Source organism: Nipponia nippon, unplaced genomic scaffold (genome assembly GCF_047370975.1).
Source record: "Nipponia nippon isolate SJK-2023a ecotype South Korea unplaced genomic scaffold, ASM4737097v1 scaffold_40, whole genome shotgun sequence".
Classification (NCBI taxonomy): Eukaryota; Metazoa; Chordata; class Aves; order Pelecaniformes; family Threskiornithidae; genus Nipponia; species Nipponia nippon.
In genome coordinates, this window is record NW_028262359.1 from 274714 (window position 1) to 295955 (window position 21242).

Consider the following 21242-nt stretch of genomic DNA (forward strand, 5'->3'; position numbering starts at 1 on the left):
GGCTGGGAGTTTGTCGTTCTCGCAGTCATGGTTCTCTAGCCCAGAGCTAGAGGGGGTCCCAGAGCCCATCATCGGTGTTGAAGACCGAGGTGAAGAAAGCAGTGAACATCTCTGCTTTGTCTATGTCCCTGTTTGTGAGGTGACCGTGCTCGTCAAGTAACGGGCCAATGTTATTTCTGGCCTGCCTTTTGCTATCTACATACTTAAAAACCCCTTTTTATTGTCCGTCACAGTACCGGCCAGCTTCAGCTCTAGCTGAGCTTTGGCCGCGCGTCTTTCCTCCCTACAGTGGCGAACGGCATCCCTGTAGCCCTCCCAGGTTGCCTGACCTTGCTTCCAGTGGCCATACATTTTCTTTTTTCGTCTTAGTTCTAGCATAAGATCCCGGCTCAGCCAAGCCGGGCTTCTACCTGGCCTGCTTGACTTCCGACATTTTGGAATTGCCTGCTCCTGTGCTCTTAGGAGGTGGTTCTTAAAAAGTGACGAGCACTGATGGACCCCAGCACCTTCAGAAGCTTTTTCCAGAGGACCTTCCTAAGTCGTTCCTGGGCAGCCTGAAGTCAGCTCTCCTCATCTCCAGAGTCGAGGTCCTGCTGGCAGTTTTGCTCCTGTTACCACAGATTGTAAATTTGACTGCTTCGTGGTCGCTGTGGCCAAGGCAGCCACCAATGGCCACTTCACCCACAAGACCCTCTCTGTTAGGAAGCCGCAGGTCGAGGAGCACACTGCCGGAAGATAGGGCAATCAACCAGTCTCTTGCCAGGCCTTTTTTTCAGTCTGGGATGACGTGCAGATGCCAGTAAAGACACGTTTTGACAGTCCTTCCTATGAGCTGTGTGAGCATCATCGTGGTACCTGCCAGTGGCTCCTGGGACCCTGGGTGGGGTGTGTGTTGGGAACCAGTGAGCGGTGGTGCTCCCCACAGCACATCCCGGGCAGGAGTGTGTCCTGGGCGTGTGCCGCGGGCAAAGCTGAGGGCCTTTGCACGGTCTTTGCTCCTCCGCGGCCCCTGTGGGTGATCCTGCAGCCCTCTGGGATCTGAGCCATCCTGGGCGGGCCCACGGGACGTTCTGGAGGAAGAGGAAAGCAGGAGCTGCTGAGGAGCAAGGCGGGTGGTTTAGTAGCTCGGAGGGTTTCCTCAGGCACTCAGCTGGCACTGGAGGACAGGGTGGTCTGCACCCCTGGGGACAGAGGAGAGTGCTGCCAGGCTGAGGAGGAGGAGGAGAAGGCAGGTGGGGATGGAGGAGCAGGGAAGGAGGAGAGCGGGTGTGGGCTGAGTGTGTCTTTCAGAAGGGCCAAGGACTGTTTCAGGCCTTGAGCTACTCCTTTGCTTGAGGAGGTTCACGTCCCCATTCCTATCCCTGCTCCTCGGCAGCTCTACATGTGCTTTCTCAACGGTCCTCCATCTCCTGGCATCATTGAGGGGAAGCGCAGTGACTCGGCCCAGCTCTAAAACCCATGCAGTGGTGGTGGGAAGCAGGTGAATATTGCCTCAGAAATGGGAGCAGTGCTTCTGGAGTGCACCCCGGTCGCTAGGAGGGGTTTTGGGGGAAGCCCTGGGATCCTGGTGGCAGGGGTGCTTCTGTTGAGTACCAGAGCCTGGATGCGCCTGGGGAAAAAAGGCAGCCAAAGGCAGCAGCACTGCCACTGCTGGGAGGTTCCCTCCCAAAAGGGGAAGCCTCCTGTATCTCATGAGATGTCCTCATGTGTCTCTTTCCTTCCTGTGGTTGCAAGTCTTGCAGTCAGCTACAGATGCCTGGGCTCAGAGGCAGCGAGTGGGGCTGAGATTTCAGTCCTGCCCGGGGACTTCACGGTAGCATGGCCCTGCAGTTGGTGGCTCTGAGCTTTCTCCTGGTGCTTGTCTCTCTGCTGGCAGCAGAGGGCCAGAAAGAACCTGATCCCACGGTCCAAGGAGTGCCCCGGGAAACAGGTAAGATGCGGTTCCTCCTCTGCCCTGGGGAGATTGTGCTGTGGTCGGTCGGGGATGGGTCATGCCCTGCAGCGAGCCGGGTTGCCAGTGGCTCCCCGGCGGCTGCAGGCATGAATCAGGCGTGAATGAATGCATGCACCGTGAATCAGGGGAAGGGTCTTCAGGGAGCAGGGCTGCCCCTTTCTGCACGTGTCCTGTGCCCAGGCGTGCCCGAGGGACGCTGTGCCTGCTGAGAGCAGAGCAACCAGGAACTTGCTGCCGCTTTGGCAGCTGGATGGGCCTGGGCGTGGGGAGCGCCTGGGTGCCTGTGCGCGGGGTGGGTGGTGGCTGTGTGTCAGCGGGACAGAGCTGCTGGGTGCGGTGCTCAGCTGGGCATCTCTTGCCTTCTGTAATCGGGGTTGTTTGAGAGCAAAGCCTGCCCGTAAGTGGCTGGTTGCCCAGCACGCCTGTGCTCCTCATGGCTGTTGAGAAGATGGTCTGAACCTTGTCAGATCCCTTCTCTGCCTCTTTGGGAGAAGCAAGTTTGCCGTTTAAGCACTCGGGGGCCTCCCAGAGCCTCTTGCAGAGGCTGGAAGAGGGAAGTGCTCCTTCCCAGGTGTCAGCGTCCCTGCCTGCAGGAGTGGTTGCCACAAAGCCTCCCCTCACAGCGCTCAGCAAACTGCTGGGACGGGCGGTGCCTGCTCAGCCCAGAGGACGGTGAATGTGGTGAGGAGGGGATGGGCCTGGGAAAAGGGGCAGGGGCTGTGGTAAAGCAGGGGACGTGAATTGCATTGCTCATCCCCATGTGCCGCTGCACGGTGGCGTGGGGAAGGAGGAGAGTGGCTGAGGGACTGACTGAGCCAGGGCAGGGACCCCAGAAGTGTAAGAGGGGCATCTGTGATCCCGGTGGGAGGGATGAGCCATGGCTGGAGGGACATGCACCCCAGCAGGGCTGGTGGACGGTGGCTGGAGGGGGTCGCGCAGCGCAGGGTTGATTGTCTTGGACAACTCCCTGCTGCGGGCTGTGGAGGAGGGAATACACAAGGATGAGGGAGGTTCACGGAGGAGTGACCCTTCACGCTTCAGGTACGCAAGGAGAGCCTCCTACCAACGAGCCTTGCCTGCAGGTCACCTCCTGGCAGACGGACATGTCACCTCCATCCCCATGTCCCTCTCCCCTCAGGGGCTGGAGGGATCGCTGGGGATTGCTGGTACCCCACCACCTACCCCTGACCCACCTCCTCATCACCTCCCACCCCAACTAACACCCCCTTTCACCTCTGCCAGCAACGTGCCAAAGGCCCCAGTGGGACTCGAGACTCCAGATGGCACCAGACCAGGACAATTACAAGGAGAACGAAGAAGTGATGCTGAGCTGTCCTGCGGGTTTTCACCCATCCTTCACCCACGTCAAATGTGTGAGAGAAGACCAGTCTACCCCTTTTGGGACACCTGTATATAGAGAAGTTTGGGATGGAAAGCTCAGAGGAGGTGGCTGGATCCGCATTCAGTCCTACCTGGCGTGTGTCGGTAAGGGAGGCATCAGGAGCTCTCCTGGCTGCCCCGCTCTGCCGTTGCTGAGCAGGAACGGGGGAAGGCAGGCTGTGCGTGCACAGGAGGTCTCAGTGCTGAGGAGGTTTCAGGCTCTCTGCCTGCCTGGGGAAATTGGAGGTGCTGCTGAAGGCGGTGTGGAGGCACCCCCTGAGCCTGCCCTGTGCTTGCCTGAGGGTCTCAACAGGAGGGGGCTGTGGGATCAGGGCGGGGGGAAGTGTCCAGAGCTGCCCGTGCCGGGCCAGGGCAGAGCGCAGGGTGTGCAGGGCTCCAGCCTGCGATTCATGCGTGGGTGGGAGGTTTCTGGTGGAGATGCCAAGCGTGGGGCCCTGCAGATGGGTGCCAGGGCCTGGGGCAGGATCTGGGGCCAGCACTGAGGTGCCCACAGAGGTGCCATGATCCTTGGTGCGCCTCGAGGTGAGTGCACAGGCCTGCTTGTCCCCCTGCCTGCCCATGGAGGTGAGGGAGCCTGGGCGCCTCTGCTGCAGCCCCAGGAATGGGAGTGGAGGGGACTGAAGGGAGCCCCGAGTGCCCAGGGCTGGGTCAACCCTGGCATCGGGGCTGGAAGCTGTGGAGGAGGCAGCTGGGGGAAGAGCGATGCCCTCCCTCAGGCGATGGGGATGTGGGGCTGCCCCGGGCAGGGACAGAGCTGTGCTGAGTGTGGGGATGGCCGAGCGCAGGCAGCCCAGTGCTCGGGGGAGGTGGGCCGGCAGATGAGGTGGGAAACTCCCTGCTGTGGGCTGTGGTGGATGGCTAAGAGTGTCCATGGACAGAGGTGACTGGATGGGGGAGGTTCAAGGTTGAGTGATCCTTCACGCTTTGGCTACACAAGGAGAGCCACCTCCCAAAGAGTCTTGTTGAGGGGTCATGTCATGACAGATGGACATGTCACCTTCCCTCTCCCTTCAGTGGCTGGAGGGATCACTGGGGATTGCTGGTACCCCGCCACCTACCCCTGACCCACCTCCTCATCACCTCCCACCCCAACTAACACCCCCTTTCGCCTCTGCCAGCAACGTGCCAAAGGCCCCAGTGGGACTCGAGACTCTGGCTGGCACCAGACCAGGAGAATTACAAGGAGAACGAAGAAGTGATGCTGAGTTGCATCAATGGTTTCAAGCCGTCCTTCACCCACGTCAAATGTGTGAGGGAAGTCCAGTCCATCAGTTATGGGAAACCTGTATACAGAGAAGTCTGGCGTGGAAGGGACAGCAGAGGTGGCTGGGTCCGCATTCAGTCCAACGTGGTGTGCATCGGTAAGGGAGGCATCAGGAGCTCTCCTGGCTGCCCTGCTCTGCCCTTGCTGAGCAGGAACGGGGGAAGGCAGGCTGTGTGTATACAGGAGGTTTCAGTGCCGAGGAGGTTTCAGGCTCTCTGCCTGCCTGGGGAAATGGGAGGTGCTGCTGAAGGCGGTGTGGAGGCAGCCCCTGAGCCTGGCCTGTGCTTGGCCGGGGGCTGCAGGGGAGCCTCTGCAGGGAGGGGACTGGTGCCAGCCTCCGTCCCTCAGGGTCCCGGCAGGAGGGGGCTGTGGGATCGGGGCAGGGGGCAGTGTTCAGAGCTGCTCGTGCCAGGCCAGGGCAGAGCGCAGGGTGTGCAGGGCTCCAGCCTGCGATCCACGGGTGGGTGGGAGGTTCCTGGTGGAGGTGGAGACATGGGGCCCTGCAGATGGGTGTCAGGGCCTGGGGCAGGAATGATTGCTGATACCCCACCACCCACCCCTGACCCACCTCCTCAACACCTCCCACCGCAACTAACACCCACTTTCACATCTGCCAGAAGCATGCCAAAGGCCCCAGTGGGACTCGAGACTCCGGCTGGCACCAGACCAGGACAATTACAAGAAGAACGAAGAAGTGATGCTGAGCTGTCCTGCGGGTTTTCACCCATCCTTCACCCACGTCAAATGTGTGAGAGAAGTCCCGTTCAGTTATGGGAGACCTGCATACAGAGAAGTCTGGCGTGGAAGGGACAGCAGAGGTGGCTGGGTCCGCATTCGGTCCAACGTGGTGTGCATCGGTAAGGGAGGCATCAGGAGCTCTCCTGGCTGCCCCGCTCTGCCCTTGCTGAGCAGGAACGGGGGAAGGCAGGCTGTGTGTATACAGGAGGTTTCAGTGCTGAGGAGGCTTCAGGCTCTCTGCCTGCCTGGGGAAATGGGAGGTGCTGCTGCAGGCGGTGTGGAGGCAGCCCCTGAGTCCCGCCTGCAGTTCTCCAGTGGGTGGGAGATTCTTGCTGAAGGTGTGGGTGACAAGGGTGTCCCTGAGGGCTTCTGGCAGCAGCTTGTGCACAAAGGAGAGAAGCGTGGGAGAGCTTTGTGTGGTGCTTTGTGGTCTGTGTGGCATCCCAGTCGGGGCAGGGGGATCAGAGGGCTCTGCTGCCTGTGTCCTCTCAGACTGTGCAGCTGTGAGTATCACAGCTTGCTCCCTGTAGGCTGGTCCCCTGCAGGCTCTGTGTCATGGTGGGCACAGGTTTGGCACCATCTCCTTAGAGCTTGGGGCACTGAGGTCCCCTTCTAGGAAAAACAGGGTAATAGTGGGCTGATTTGGGGACCTGGTGAGAGGTCCCCGAAGTTTTGAACTAATAGTCCTCTGCTTCTCCCCAGCTCACCGAGTGCCCTGAGACCTAGGCCACAGTAAGAGGTCTCAGGGCTGGTTCCCTGCAGGCAGCTGTGAGCATGGGTAGTGTGGGGAGGTCTGTGGGAGGGGAAGGGGATGCTTCTTCTTTGACAGCCCCCCCGGGGACAGTTTCATGCATGACTCAAGCTTTCAGGGTGTCCCGCCTGGTCCCCTTGGGTGCTTTGCTCATTTTGTGTGGCATGTTCCTAAGGCACAAAGTAGCCCTGGCTTCTTAGATGAAGCCACAAGGCACCAGGGTCAAACGCTGGTCCATCAGTCACTGTGCAAGCTTTGTGCACAGTATGAGCCCCTCCTGGGTTCCCCAGTCCCCCAAGCTCCTGCTCCTCCTGGCCTTTCCTGGGAGGCCTGGGGGAAGCAACGCAGGGCCCTTTTTCTCCTTATCCCCTTCCTGGGGATGTGGTGTAGGAGGGCTACTCTGTATGGTGGCCTAGAGCTCCATCTCTCACTATACTGTCAGAGAAAACCCTGAACCATGGAATCATGGAATCATAGAATACTAGGTTGGAAGGGACCTAAAGGATCATCTGGTCCAACCTTTCTAGGCAAGAGCACAGTCTAGACGAGATGGCCCAGCAACCTTTCTCCTGGGGTCTATGCAGAGCAGGAAAGGGCTAGATCTTTCGAAGAGCTGCATCTGTAGGAATGCAGAGATGCTGGGACCCACAAACACCTGAGTTTTGATTCGGTGGGGAAAATTGCCTTAAGCAATAGTAGTCCACACATTCACCCACATTCATTCCTGTCCAGAATCCTTGTGCTCCCCTCCCAGAGCTGCAGTGACCAGTTTCAGCCTCTCACTCTCCCTCCCTCCCTCCCGGCTGGGTGGGCAGCAGGGCTGTCTGAGTGCAGCACCCTTGCAAGGCTGGGAAGGGAAGGGAAGGAAGTGACCCTCTTGCAACGTTTCCTTCACAGAAGTCCTGCAGGTTGTCCCCGGGACCTTGGACATCTCCAGCACCAGCATCAAGCTGAACTGGACCTGCAGGCTCCCTGACGCCTGCCAGCACATGCAGGCCACGTGCCGGCTGGCAGTGCCTTCCTCCCCTCCCTGTGAGGCTGAAGAGGTGAAAGGAGAGGAGATGCTACACGGCCAGGAGGGAACATTCACCTGTCCCCCTCTGCAGCCCTTCACTGACTACAGTGTCACCATCTCCCTGCCTCCCAGCATGATCCTGTACACGCGGCTCCTCAGGACGAAGGAAACGGGTACGTGTCCTCCTACATGAAGTGTGAAGGTGCCCTTCACCCGGCAGCTCAGCCTGATCATCCACTCCCTGCAGTGATGGTCCCGGGATGAGGGCTGCTCGTATCCTGTGGGGCTCAGGGGAAGGGGCTGTGCAGGGCCCTGGAGCACAGCACTCTCCCTCTCCCCTGGGCCCGGAGCTGCCTGCACCCTGCGCTGTGCTCAGCCCCTCCTCGCCAGTCCCATGCGTGACCCGTCCTCCTGTGCTTCCAGTGCCGGACAAACCGGAGAAGCTGTGGTTGGATTCCAGCACAGGGTCCCTCAGGTGGAAGGCGCTGCCCTCCTGCAAAGGGGAGATCATCGGATACCAGGTACCAGGGCACCACAGACTCCCCACAGCCCCTCTGCACAGAGCTGCCCAGCGCAGGAGCGGGAGCTCAGTGCTGCTCCCCACCAGCTCCCTGTCCTGCCTCTAGCTGAACATCACGGCCAGGAGAGCGCAGGATGGCAGCTTCCTTGAGTTCAAGCAGGTGTCGCTGAACCAGTCTGTCACTCAGTACACGCCACCTCATCAGGCGCCTGGAAGCAAATACACGGTGACAGTGCAGGGCCTCACGGCGGCTGGTGCTGGAGCTGCGTCGCTGCTGGAATTTCAAAGCTGCGTCTCGGGTAATGATTGTCGTGCCCTGTGTCTGGCTGAGGTGGCCTCCCTGGGAGCGACCAGCGCCAAGGTCGGGGCCATTGCTGGCGCACGGTCCAGGCTGCGGCACCCACTCCTGGCTGTGCATTAGTTGCAGGACAGCCGCTGGGCCCGTGGCCTGGGTCGGCGGTCGCGGTGGTGGTTGCGCTGTCGCTGCTGGTCCCCTTATCTGCGGGGATCCTGTGGTTTGTGCTGTCCAGGTGAGTAGTGCGGAGACTTGGAGTCGCTGCTGTGCCTCAGGCCATGCTGTGCTGTGGGGTGGCTGGGGATGGAGAGGGGGTTCCCCCAGCTGCTGCCACCCTTCTGCAGGCGCGGCAGATGCAGCTGGCTGGTCCTACCATAGGTCAGCTGTAGGGCTCCTGGCTGGGCTCACAAGCACGTTCCACGGGGCTGGCGCAGGGACCGTGTGTGCTAAGAGACCTCCTCCCTTGTTGCTGCCGCTGCCGCTGCTGTCCCCTGGGGTGTTGATGGGCAATGCCCGCCAGCTCGCGAGGGCCCAGAGGGAGGGTGTGCGGAGCCCTCCACGCCGCTGCGGCTGGGTTCAGCAGGGCCCTGGGCCACGTCAGCCTCTCCCCCGACTCAGGACTGCCCTTTGCCTTCCCAGGAAAAGGAAGGCCTTGGCCAGCAAAGCCGAGGAGGATCATTACACAGGTAGGGTCCCCATCGCAGAGATGGCTGTAGGGCTGGGGTTGGAGCTGGGAGGGGAGCAGGTCTCTTGCAGGAGAGCCCGTTGCCATCCTGCGGTGGCGGCAGGCAGCCCTGCTGGCTCTGGCCGACCTGCCAGAGCAGCGTGTCCCACAGCTGCTATCCCCAGCCCAGAGCCTCCTCCGCCTGCCTCTTCCAGCAGCTGCTGGCTGGGTCCCTCAGGCTGTTTCTGTCGTGTTGTCCTCCCAGAGCTCCAGCCCTGTGAGAACTCGGATAAGTACTGCGTGATCAAGAAGACTCATCTGGCAGAGGAAGATGCAGGTAGGAGGTGGATCGCCCTGCCTCTGTTCCCACACCTGGCAGGGAGAGGGTGGAGAGCGGCAGCTGTGATGGTGTGAGCTCCGCACGCTGCCGAGGACACGCAGCAGCCTCTGCCCCGCGTGCCCTTGGTCTCCACAGGGAAAGGTGGCCAGGCTGGAGAGCCGTTTGCCCCAGCCCTTGCCTGTCCTGGAGTTCCCAGGAGACAGAGAGAGCAGTGAGGGAGAGGAGAAGATGGGCTGGACGTCCGAGGCTCAGTGCCGATGGCACTTCCCACAGCCCCTTCTTGAGGCTCGGTCCTGCGCCACTGGAAGCAGGACCTCATCTCGCTTGTGGTGGGTTATGGCTCCCCCTCAAATTTGCTCCCTCATCAAGCTCCAGCTTCCTCTGTCGCATCCTTGGGAGCAGCCCAAGGCCTGGGACGACCTGCTTGTGCCAGCAAGGACGTGTTCTGGTAGTCCTCCAGTGCTGTGGCAAAGCCATCTGACCCGCATCCTGGTGCCTGCAACTGTCCTGTGAGACCGAATGCAGCTCGCTGGGCCCCAGCCCCTTTTTCCCCACTCCGTGTCCCCAAATCCACCTAAAACCCTGGCCTCTGCTTGAGTTTGGCCCACCGGCGCTGCCCTCGCAGCTGTGCTGCTGTGTCCAAACAACCAATAAATTGTTGTGGCTTGCAGGGGCTGCCTGCCCTGCGACAGCTCCCACCTTGTCGTGCTTCCTCCCTGTTTTGTGTGTGAAAGCCCTGTCCCGATGAATCTTCATGGAGGAGCTTGGACTAGGCTTTTCCAGCCCCGGGGAAGCACACCTGAGAAGCTGCGTGCTGCCAGCACAACGCTTCGGCTTCCTACTTTCTCTCCTCCGCGTCCTACAAGTACCATGGTGTTCACTAGGCCTGGCGGGACCTCTGCGTTGGTCTGTGACCCCCTCTGTGGGTGCTCGTGCTCGGCTCCCATTTTGTGAGCTGCAGTTGTCCCTGGCCCTCTTGGGAAGTCCCCATCCTGCAGCCTTTGGGGTCTGCTCGACCTCGGCTGCTGCTGCTGCCCCGGCGCAGCCTCCGGCAGCCGCTGCCTCTCCCGCACTGTGGGATGCCGGTGCCCGGTGCAGCCTGGAGCTTGAGGGGCAGCCCGAAGGCTCTCCTGGCTGAGGAATCACAGAATCACAGAATGTCCTGAGTTGGAAGGGACCCGCAGGGATCATCGAGTCCAACTCCTGTCCCTGCACAGGACAGCCCCCAAATTCACACCATGTGTCTGAGGGCATTGTCCAAATGCTTCTTAAATGTTGTCGGGCTTGGCGCTGTGACTGCCTCCCGGGGGAGCCTGTCCCAGCGCTCCACCACCCTCTGGGTGCAGAACCTTTTCCTAATGCCCAGCCTAACCCCCCCGGCGTGTGCGAATAAATGAGATTGTGTTTTACTTTGACGAGATGCAGCTGTGCCCTTGAGGCTTGTTACAAACAGGTTCGCAGGAATGCAGCTGTGCCCTTGAGGCTTGTTACAAACAAGTTTGTGAAACTTAGAGGCAGAAAAATAAGGATGAGATTGGATATATCCCTGAAAGAGGAATTTGCGTGCACCAGCTTGAAGAACCAGTAAGTAACGCTGAAGAGACGCGTGGACGCAAGACAGTAGCCGACGAAATGGGTTTTGCTTGCTCGTGAACACTAGATCATATTATAAAAGGGATAGATGGTAAAAATAAAGCATCATTGTCGCTGTCGTCGTCATCTTCGCTTGTCTTCGCTTGTCGGCTTCGCTTGTCTTCGCCTAAACTCATATGCGGAGTCCGTGTTTAATTGCCACACTGGCGTATCTTCCTGGTGTTCCCTCGGGTCCTACCACTGGTCACCAGGGAGAAGAGATCAGCGCCTGCCCCCCTCCTTCCCTCGTGAGGAAGCTGTAGACCGCGATGAGGTCTCCCCTCAGTCTCCTCTTCTCCAGGCTGAACAGACCAAGTGACTTCAGCCGCTCCTCGTGAGGCTTCCCTCTAATCCCTTCACCATCTTTGTGGCTCTCCTCTGGACCCCCTCCAGTAGCTTTGTATCCTTTTTGTGCTGTGGCCCCCAAAACTGCACACAGTGCTCAAGGTGAGGCCGCACCAGTGCAGAGTAGAGCGGGACGATCCCCGCCCTCGACCGGCCAGCAACACCGTGCTTGATGCACCCCAGGACACGGTTGGCCCTCCTGGCTGCCAGGGCACACTCTTGGCTCATGTTCAACTTGCCGTTGACCAGAACCCCCAGCTCCCTCTCCGCGGGGCTGCTCTCCAGCCTCTCCTTCCCCAGTCTGCAGGTACCTCCAGGGTTGCCATGTCCCAGGTGCAAAATCCAGCACTTTCCCTTGTTAAACTGCATCCGGCTGGTGATTGCCCAGCTCTCTAATTTGTCCAGATCTCTCTGCAGGGCCTCTCTGCCCTCGAGAGTGTCAACAGCTCCTCCCAATTTTGTGTCATCGGTAAACTTTGATAACAAACCTTCAAGTCCTGCATCCAAGTCCTTTAGGAAGATACTGAAGAGCACTGGCCCTGAGATGGATCCCTGCAGAGCCCCGCTAGTGACTGGTCGCCAGCGCGATGTGACCCCATTTACTATAACCCTTTGAGCCCGACCCGCCTGCCAATGGCTCACCCATTGCATTCTGTGTTTATCCAGCTGTAGGCTGGACATTTTGTCCAGGAGGATGCTGTGGGAGACAGTATCGAAGGCTTTACTGAAGTCCCAAAAGATTACATCGACTGGCTTCCCTTGGCCACCTAGGTGGGTAACCTTGTCGTTGAAGGACATCAGGTTTGTTAAGGAGGGCTTTCCCCTGGTGACCCCGTGCTGGCTGGGACCAGTGACTGCATTGTCTTTCAGGTGTTTTTCAATACCTCCCAGAATAATCTTCTCCATGATTTTGCCAGGCACAGAGGTGAGACTGACAGGCCTGTAGTTAGCGGGGCCATCCCTGTTGCCCTTCTTGAAGACTGGGACAACGTTTGCCAGCTTCCAGTCAACTGGGACCTCTCCAGATGCCCAAGAGCATTGAAAAATCATTGAGAGAGGTCTCGCTATGACATCAGCCAGCTCTCTAAGCACCCTTGGATGAATCCCACCGGGCCCCACTGACTTACAGGGATCCAGCTGGAGCAGCAAATCCTGCACAAGTTTGGGGTTGGCTGGGAGTTTGTCGTTCTCGCAGTCATGGTTCTCTAGCCCAGAGCTAGAGGGGGTCCCAGAGCCCATCATCGGTGTTGAAGACCGAGGTGAAGAAAGCAGTGAACATCTCTGCTTTGTCTATGTCCCTGTTTGTGAGGTGACCGTGCTCGTCAAGTAACGGGCCAATGTTATTTCTGGCCTGCCTTTTGCTATCTACATACTTAAAAACCCCTTTTTATTGTCCGTCACAGTACCGGCCAGCTTCAGCTCTAGCTGAGCTTTGGCCGCGCGTCTTTCCTCCCTACAGTGGCGAACGGCATCCCTGTAGCCCTCCCAGGTTGCCTGACCTTGCTTCCAGCGGCCATACATTTTCTTTTTCGTCTTAGTTCTAGCATAAGATCCCGGCTCAGCCAAGCCGGGCTTCTACCTGGCCTGCTTGACTTCCGACATTTTGGAATTGCCTGCTCCTGTGCTCTTAGGAGGTGGTTCTTAAAAAGTGACGAGCACTGATGGACCCCAGCACCTTCAGAAGCTTTTTCCAGAGGACCTTCCTAAGTCGTTCCTGGGCAGCCTGAAGTCAGCTCTCCTCATCTCCAGAGTCGAGGTCCTGCTGGCAGTTTTGCTCCTGTTACCACAGATTGTAAATTTGACTGCTTCGTGGTCGCTGTGGCCAAGGCAGCCACCAATGGCCACTTCACCCACAAGACCCTCTCTGTTAGGAAGCCGCAGGTCGAGGAGCACACTGCCGGAAGATAGGGCAATCAACCAGTCTCTTGCCAGGCCTTTTTTTCAGTCTGGGATGACGTGCAGATGCCAGTAAAGACACGTTTTGACAGTCCTTCCTATGAGCTGTGTGAGCATCATCGTGGTACCTGCCAGTGGCTCCTGGGACCCTGGGTGGGGTGTGTGTTGGGAACCAGTGAGCGGTGGTGCTCCCCACAGCACATCCCGGGCAGGAGTGTGTCCTGGGCGTGTGCCGCGGGCAAAGCTGAGGGCCTTTGCACGGTCTTTGCTCCTCCGCGGCCCCTGTGGGTGATCCTGCAGCCCTCTGGGATCTGAGCCATCCTGGGCGGGCCCACGAGACGTTCTGGAGGAAGAGGAAAGCAGGAGCTGCTGAGGAGCAAGGCGGGTGGTTTAGTAGCTCGGAGGGTTTCCTCAGGCACTCAGCTGGCACTGGAGGACAGGGTGGTCTGCACCCCTGGGGACAGAGGAGAGTGCTGCCAGGCTGAGGAGGAGGAGGAGAAGGCAGGTGGGGATGGAGGAGCAGGGAAGGAGGAGAGCGGGTGTGGGCTGAGTGTGTCTTTCAGAAGGGCCAAGGACTGTTTCAGGCCTTGAGCTACTCCTTTGCTTGAGGAGGTTCACGTCCCCATTCCTATCCCTGCTCCTCGGCAGCTCTACATGTGCTTTCTCAACGGTCCTCCATCTCCTGGCATCATTGAGGGGAAGCGCAGTGACTCGGCCCAGCTCTAAAACCCATGCAGTGGTGGTGGGAAGCAGGTGAATATTGCCTCAGAAATGGGAGCAGTGCTTCTGGAGTGCACCCCGGTCGCTAGGAGGGGTTTTGGGGGAAGCCCTGGGATCCTGGTGGCAGGGGTGCTTCTGTTGAGTACCAGAGCCTGGATGCGCCTGGGGAAAAAAGGCAGCCAAAGGCAGCAGCACTGCCACTGCTGGGAGGTTCCCTCCCGAAAGGGGAAGCCTCCTGTATCTCATGAGATGTCCTCATGTGTCTCTTTCCTTCCTGTGGTTGCAAGTCTTGCAGTCAGCTACAGATGCCTGGGCTCAGAGGCAGCGAGTGGGGCTGAGATTTCAGTCCTGCCCGGGGACTTCACGGTAGCATGGCCCTGCAGTTGGTGGCTCTGAGCTTTCTCCTGGTGCTTGTCTCTCTGCTGGCAGCAGAGGGCCAGAAAGAACCTGATCCCACGGTCCAAGGAGTGCCCCGGGAAACAGGTAAGATGCGGTTCCTCCTCTGCCCTGGGGAGATTGTGCTGTGGTCGGTCGGGGATGGGTCATGCCCTGCAGCGAGCCGGGTTGCCAGTGGCTCCCCGGCGGCTGCAGGCATGAATCAGGCGTGAATGAATGCATGCACCGTGAATCAGGGGAAGGGTCTTCAGGGAGCAGGGCTGCCCCTTTCTGCACGTGTCCTGTGCCCAGGTGTGCCCGAGGGACGCTGTGCCTGCTGAGAGCAGAGCAACCAGGAACTTGCTGCCGCTTTGGCAGCTGGATGGGCCTGGGCGTGGGGAGCGCCTGGGTGCCTGTGCGCGGGGTGGGTGGTGGCTGTGTGTCAGCGGGACAGAGCTGCTGGGTGCGGTGCTCAGCTGGGCATCTCTTGCCTTCTGTAATCGGGGTTGTTTGAGAGCAAAGCCTGCCCGTAAGTGGCTGGTTGCCCAGCACGCCTGTGCTCCTCATGGCTGTTGAGAAGATGGTCTGAACCTTGTCAGATCCCTTCTCTGCCTCTTTGGGAGAAGCAAGTTTGCCGTTTAAGCACTCGGGGGCCTCCCAGAGCCTCTTGCAGAGGCTGGAAGAGGGAAGTGCTCCTTCCCAGGTGTCAGCGTCCCTGCCTGCAGGAGTGGTTGCCACAAAGCCTCCCCTCACAGCGCTCAGCAAACTGCTGGGACGGGCGGTGCCTGCTCAGCCCAGAGGACGGTGAATGTGGTGAGGAGGGGATGGGCCTGGGAAAAGGGGCAGGGGCTGTGGTAAAGCAGGGGACGTGAATTGCATTGCTCATCCCCATGTGCCGCTGCACGGTGGCGTGGGGAAGGAGGAGAGTGGCTGAGGGACTGACTGAGCCAGGGCAGGGACCCCAGAAGTGTAAGAGGGGCATCTGTGATCCCGGTGGGAGGGATGAGCCATGGCTGGAGGGACATGCACCCCAGCAGGGCTGGTGGACGGTGGCTGGAGGGGGTCGCGCAGCGCAGGGTTGATTGTCTTGGACAACTCCCTGCTGCGGGCTGTGGAGGAGGGAATACACAAGGATGAGGGAGGTTCACGGAGGAGTGACCCTTCACGCTTCAGGTACGCAAGGAGAGCCTCCTACCAACGAGCCTTGCCTGCAGGTCACCTCCTGGCAGACGGACATGTCACCTCCATCCCCATGTCCCTCTCCCCTCAGGGGCTGGAGGGATCGCTGGGGATTGCTGGTACCCCACCACCTACACCCCTGACCCACCTCCTCATCACCTCCCACCCCAACTAACACCCACTTTCACCTCTGCCAGCAACGTGCCAAAGGCCCCAGTGGGACTCGAGACTCCAGATGGCACCAGACCAGGACAATTACAAGGAGAACGAAGAAGTGATGCTGAGCTGTCCTGCGGGTTTTCACCCATCCTTCACCCACGTCAAATGTGTGAGAGAAGACCAGTCTACCCCTTTTGGGACACCTGTATATAGAGAAGTTTGGGATGGAAAGCTCAGAGGAGGTGGCTGGATCCGCATTCAGTCCTACCTGGCGTGTGTCGGTAAGGGAGGCATCAGGAGCTCTCCTGGCTGCCCCGCTCTGCCCTTGCTGAGCAGGAACGGGGGAAGGCAGGCTGTGCGTGCACAGGAGGTCTCAGTGCTGAGGAGGCTTCAGGCTCTCTGCCTGCCTGGGGAAATGGGAGGTGCTGCTGCAGGCGGTGTGGAGGCAGCCCCTGAGTCCCGCCTGCAGTTCTCCAGTGGGTGGGAGATTCTTGCTGAAGGTGTGGGTGACAAGGGTGTCCCTGAGGGCTTCTGGCAGCAGCTTGTGCACAAAGGAGAGAAGCGTGGGAGAGCTTTGTGTGGTGCTTTGTGGTCTGTGTGGCATCCCAGTCGGGGCAGGGGGATCAGAGGGCTCTGCTGCCTGTGTCCTCTCAGACTGTGCAGCTGTGAGTATCACAGCTTGCTCCCTGTAGGCTGGTCCCCTGCAGGCTCTGTGTCATGGTGGGCACAGGCTTGGCACCATCTCCTCAGAGCTTGGTTCACTGAGGCCCACCAGCTCTACCAGAGCTGCAGTGACCAGTTTCAGCCTCTCACTCTCCCTCCCTCCCTCCCGGCTGGGTGGGCAGCAGGGCTGTCTGAGTGCAGCACCCTTGCAAGGCTGGGAAGGGAAGGGAAGGAAGTGACCCTCTTGCAACGTTTCCTTCACAGAAGTCCTGCAGGTTGTCCCCGGGACCTTGGACATCTCCAGCACCAGCATCAAGCTGAACTGGACCTGCAGGCTCCCTGACGCCTGCCAGCACATGCAGGCCACGTGCCGGCTGGCAGTGCCTTCCTCCCCTCCCTGTGAGGCTGAAGAGGTGAAAGGAGAGGAGATGCTACACGGCCAGGAGGGAACATTCACCTGTCCCCCTCTGCAGCCCTTCACTGACTACAGTGTCACCATCTCCCTGCCCCCCAGCACGATTCTTTTCTCATGGTTGGTTAGGACAGAGGAAACAGGTATGTGCGCATGAGTGTAGGAGTGAAGGGACAGTCCTGGGTTGTGTCACAGGTACGGCAGGTGTATAACTGTCCCTTTCGCCCAGCAGCTCAGCCTGCAGTGATGGTCCTGGGAACGGGGCTGTTTGGAGCCTGTGGGGCTCAGGGGAAGGGGCTGTGCAGGACCCTGGAGCACAGCACGTCCCCTCCTCACTCTCCCCCTCCTCACCACACTGTTGTTGCTCCTGCTGCTGCTGCTGTGACACATGCAGCCTTTGTCTGGGACAAACCCTTCATGGGCAGTCCCTTTGAGCCTGTGGCCTGGGCACGGAGTTGCCTGCACCCTGTGCTGGGCCCAGCCCCTCCTCGCCAGCCCCAGGCGTGACCCGTCCTCCTGTGCTTCCAGTGCCGGACAAACCGGAGAAGCTGTGGTTGGATCCCAGCACAGGGTCCCTCAGGTGGAAGGCGCTGCCCTCCTGCAAAGGGGAGATCATCGGATACCAGGTACCAGGGCACCACAGACTCCCCGCAGGCCCCTCACCTTGCCAGGTGCCTCCCTGCCTGGAGCTCTGTGTGCTCAGGCGAGGAGAGTGGGGAAGGGAAAGCCGTGATGACCAGCAGTTCACAGCCAGTCCAGGTGAATATCTGGCTGTGATGAGCACGAGTACTTTCTGTCTCACCCTCGACATTCCTCGTACTGTGGCTTTGCCCAGAGAGGTGGTGGGAGCTCCCTCCCCCCTGGACTTCCGTCCTAGGTCTGCTCAGCCTGGGGTTTGGCAGAATTTGCGGCTCGGTGTGCAGCATTTGGTGACGTGCCTGCTGGGGTGGCCTCCCACGGTTTCCTGTGCCTCTTGCATGTTTGTTTCTTGTTCCTGCCACAGGGAAGCCTGTGGTTTGAATCGTCCTCTGAAAAACCCTCTTCTTCTGTGACAGTTGCACTCTTCCTTTGAGTTTTCCTCAGTGCATGGCTAGAAACACCTGCTCTGTCTGTGCGTTTGGGGCTCTTCCCACAATGCAGCCTTGCTTTCTAGCACTGAGTGGGAGTGAGACCCTTGCCAGTGTGTCCTATGCCCTCTTTGAGGACAGACCTCTCTGTGGGGTGACAGGGACCCAGTCATGCTGGTTCTTCGTGCCCCTCTTAGCTCTTTCCTGTAGAAACCAGCCCTGATGGCATTGCTTGTTGGCCTGTTCCAGCTGGTTCCCTGCTCCCAGATACCTCTGCTTGTGAAAAGAACCCTTTTTTCTGGTTTCAGTTAGGTCCTTTTTTGCATATTCCTAAAATGCTATTTCCTTAAAGACTCTGACAGCAGTAAGGATGACCCAGGATCTCAGGAAAAATTCAGATGGTGGTTTGGCAAAAGGGGAGCCTGTACCTCTATCCCTTGTGGTAACTCTCTTTTCCCCTTTTCATGTAGTCAAAGCCTTCAGAGTCCAACCTTGCAGAGGGAGAAAAGAGAAGTTCAGGGCTCCTCTTGTGGGGGATGTCACCACAGTGCCTGCAGCGTTGCAATACCATACCAGTGACCTGGCCTCAGCCTCATTACACATATATACACCTCTTCGTAGGAACTGCCTCCCTCCTGCCCTCAGCTCTACACAGAGGCTTGGTCCTTTGCTCACAGAGGCAGCCGCTCTGACATCTTGAGCGTTGGCTCCAAATTCCTCCTCTCCTCCTCTTGTCTGCTTTGAGGTCCACGCATGGGGCCAAGGCTCCTGCTGGTTCCTCTCTGGGAGCCTTCCAGAACTGGGGCAGTCACAGGGCAGGGGAGGCTCACAGGGGTGCTTTGCTCTCTCTCGGTGTGCGCTGGGCAGGTTCCCAGAGGGCAGGTGGGAGCTGCTGCCCCCCAGATCTGTCTCTTGTCCCCAGCTGAATATCACGACGAGGAGCACGCAGGACGGCGGCTTCCTGGAGATAGAGCGGCTGCGGCTGCGGCTGAGCAGCTCCGTCACTGAGCACCCGCTGCCCGACTACAGCCCCGGCAGCAGCTACGTGGTGACGCTGCAGGGACTCACAGCCGCTGGAGCCGGGGCTGCGTCACTGTGGGAGTTTCAGACCAACAGCTCGCGTAAGGCTTGTCATGCCCCAGTCCCTCCAGGGTGGCCGCAGCGTGCGCCCCGGCTGAGGCAGCTCTGTCCCCAGCCCTGTGGCCTCCTGGCCGGAGTGGAGGAGCCTGGGCACAGAGCAGCTGTGCTCTGCGGCCTGCACTGCCCGGGGCTGCCTCTGCTCCCTGCACAGCCCCTGCCATGCTGCCCGCTGGTGCTCATCCCCCGGGTCTTCCCCTCCAGACACCCCACACCCTCTCGACAGCACCTGCCGCGGCGCCCGTGACACCTCCCCATCCCAAGGGACAGCCGTGCTTCGCCTCCACCCCATCGCCCGTCCTCACGAGGCGGTGAGGTGAGTGCAGCCCCCAGCAGCTCTGCTCTCCACAGCCCCGAGATGGGTTTCCCCACTGGCAGCGCTTGCTCACAGCGGCCTCCGTCCCTCTGTCCCGCGGCCCTCTCACCGCCCTGCCTTGCAGGGAGCACCAGCTCATCGTGGCCACAACGCACAACGGCACGGGGGTGGAAGGCACCTGCTTGGGGCAGCCACAGCCCTTCAACGCCAGCCAGCAGCGCGGCGCCTACGTGGCCATTGTGCTCAACCTCACCGCTCCCACGGACTTTGTGCTGGGCGACGGGACCCACGGGCAGGGTTACCACAACGCTGCCCTCCAGCTGGGCTTGAACTACACGGCCCTTCTCCGCCTCATCCGCCACTCGCAGCAGGTACCCGTTGTGGGGGCTCCTGCTCCCCGGGGACGCTGCCAGCCAGGGCCGGGCCCCTCAGCAGGATCTGGGCCGGCCACCGACAGTGAGCGGCAGTGCTGCACGGGCTCCGCTCCCGGCCCCTGTGCTGAGAGCCTGGGCACCTTGGCAGGACAGTGTCCCCGGGGTCCTTGGCCACAGCTGGGCCGTTTGGTGGCTGTGGCTGGGAGGCCTTTGCCCCCAGGGTGGGCAGTGGGGCAGGAGTGGCCTGAGCTCTCCCTCCCGTCTCCTCCAACAGGCAGAGAAGTTCACCTGCGTGTGCTACAGCTTCTCTGTTGGTAAGTGGGCTCCTCGCTCCCTGTGCTCAACCCTCTCTCCCACGTCTTCCCTTTTCCCAGTCTGGCCGCTTCCCGTAGAGAGGAGCTGGCCGAGCGCAGGAGCGGTGGGGTCTCACGGTGGGCAGAGGAAAACTTTCATTTCCCATACATGGGGTGATCCTCCATCACAGAAGAAACCTAAGCCAAGACAGACACCTACACACTTGCACACACCCTTTGCTCTCGTTGGGGCCATTGCCAGCACGTGGCCCAGGCTGTGGCACCCACTCCTGGCTGTGTGTTAGTTGCAGGGCAGCCTCCAGGCTCATGGCGTGGGACTGTGATTGGGGTGGTTGTGCTCTTGGCGATCCTCCTCCTGTCTGCAGGGATCCTGTGGCTGGTGCTTTCCAGGTGAGTAGGAAGGGGACAGGTTCAGCAGGGCCATGGACAACGCCAGTCTTTTATTCATGACTCCCTTTTGCCTTTCCAGAAAAAGGAAGTCTTTGCCCAGCAAAGCTAAGGAGGATAATTAAAAGGTAGGAAAATGCCATTTTCTGGACCACCATCACAAAAAGGGCTGTAGGGCTCGTTGGCAGGTGGAAGGAGAACAGAGATCTCCCAGGAGAGCCTGGCCCTCAGGAGAAATGTCTTCTCATCCCCTTCCCTGACACACCTCCCCATTTGGGCCAGTTCTGTGGTGCTGTGGACGGTCAGGATGGCTCTGCCTGCTAAGCCTCATGCGGCAGCAGAGCATGGCTCCAGGCAGTGCTCCCAGCCTGGAGCAGGGGCAGGGGCGAGCAAAGACGGGCATCCCAAAGGGTGGCTCAGGCCTTTGAGGGACCCATGGCCGTGTCATCCCCCCCAGGGGAGAGATCTGCTGGGAGGGGTCTCAGGAGGGTCAGGCTGAGGGACTGCTGCTCTCACCTGGGCACCAGCAGACACTTTGGGGGACCTGTGGTTGGGCACAGCTGGGACAAAGGGGTCGGGCTGTGACAGGCACTGCCCTGTGCTCCAGCCTGTCTCAGACACTCCTGTGTGCAGGCAGCTGTGGTGGCGTGAGCTCCCCATGCAGCCGAGGGCACGCAGCAGCCTCTGCCCCGGGTGTTCTTGGTCTCTGCAGGTAAAGGTGGCCAGGCTGGAGATCAGTCACTCCAGCCCCTGCCCAGGACCACAGGAGACATTCAGAGCAGTGAGGGAGCAGAGAAGATGGGGAGGATGACCCCAGCTCACTGCTGATGGCTGCCGGGCCCCCTGGATCTCCTGTGACTGTGACCAGCACTGGGGGTCCCATCCAGTTCATCAGAGCAAGAGGAAAACAGGAGGCCAAGGAGGGTTGTGAGCTTTTTCTTTCCTCACCCCCTTCACCTCCCAGCTTTCGTTTACTGCTCTTTTAAGGCCTTTGAATGTGACTTTCTGTAGTTCCTTTTTTTAGGCTTTCCTTTCATTTTTGCTATCCTGGAAGCACGAACTGTATGCCAGAGGCTGAGGGATGTTCCCTGCTCCCGCCATGTCCTGGGTTCCCAACCCCTCTCCCTCCTCTGCCTGCTGATACTCAGCCAAACGCAGGGCTCTGCTGGAGCTTGGCCTGGCTGGGCTGCCTTCCTGACTCTGCCTGCTCTGTCTCGACAACGAATAAAGGCTTGTGGTTTGGAGGGTGCTGCCTGCCCCACTACAGCTCCTGCCTGGTCCCCTCATTGCCCTTGTGGGGTCACATCCCCCTGCAGGGAGCTAA

The 21242-nt window shown here is 59.7% G+C and overlaps 2 protein-coding genes across 6 annotated transcripts; both read left to right on the top strand.

Annotated features, from left to right (window-relative positions):
- Window positions 1–1741: 1741 nt before the first annotated feature.
- Window positions 1742–9640, top strand: LOC148053035 (uncharacterized). Of its 4 annotated transcripts, XM_087777666.1 has the most exons (12): window positions 1810–1930; window positions 2526–2635; window positions 3197–3439; window positions 4474–4716; window positions 5237–5476; window positions 7006–7296; window positions 7547–7644; window positions 7750–7942; window positions 8065–8173; window positions 8578–8624; window positions 8868–8939; window positions 9078–9640. In XM_087777666.1, exons 3-12 carry the CDS (start codon window positions 3235–3237, stop codon window positions 9155–9157), a joined length of 1578 nt encoding a protein of 525 aa, XP_087633792.1. In that variant the 5' UTR covers window positions 1810–1930; window positions 2526–2635; window positions 3197–3234; the 3' UTR covers window positions 9158–9640. The 4 variants fall into 4 exon arrangements, with proteins under 4 accessions (XP_087633788.1, XP_087633789.1, XP_087633793.1 ...); XM_087777662.1 differs by lacking the exon at window positions 2526–2635 and having other exon boundaries at window positions 1742–1930; XM_087777663.1 differs by lacking the exon at window positions 2526–2635 and having other exon boundaries at window positions 1742–1930; window positions 7804–7942.
- Window positions 9641–13829: 4189 nt separating this feature from the next.
- LOC148053036 (uncharacterized) lies at window positions 13830–21184 on the top strand. Of its 2 annotated transcripts, XM_087777669.1 has the most exons (12): window positions 13898–14018; window positions 14614–14723; window positions 15287–15529; window positions 16176–16466; window positions 16852–16949; window positions 18313–18511; window positions 18732–18843; window positions 18968–19214; window positions 19492–19531; window positions 19816–19921; window positions 20001–20046; window positions 20631–21184. In XM_087777669.1, the coding sequence occupies exons 3-11, from the start codon at window positions 15325–15327 to the stop codon at window positions 20041–20043; spliced, it is 1341 nt and encodes a 446-aa protein (XP_087633795.1). In that variant the 5' UTR covers window positions 13898–14018; window positions 14614–14723; window positions 15287–15324; the 3' UTR covers window positions 20044–20046; window positions 20631–21184. The 2 variants fall into 2 exon arrangements, with proteins under 2 accessions (XP_087633794.1, XP_087633795.1); XM_087777668.1 differs by lacking the exon at window positions 14614–14723 and having other exon boundaries at window positions 13830–14018.
- The last annotated feature ends 58 nt before the right edge of the window (window positions 21185–21242 follow it).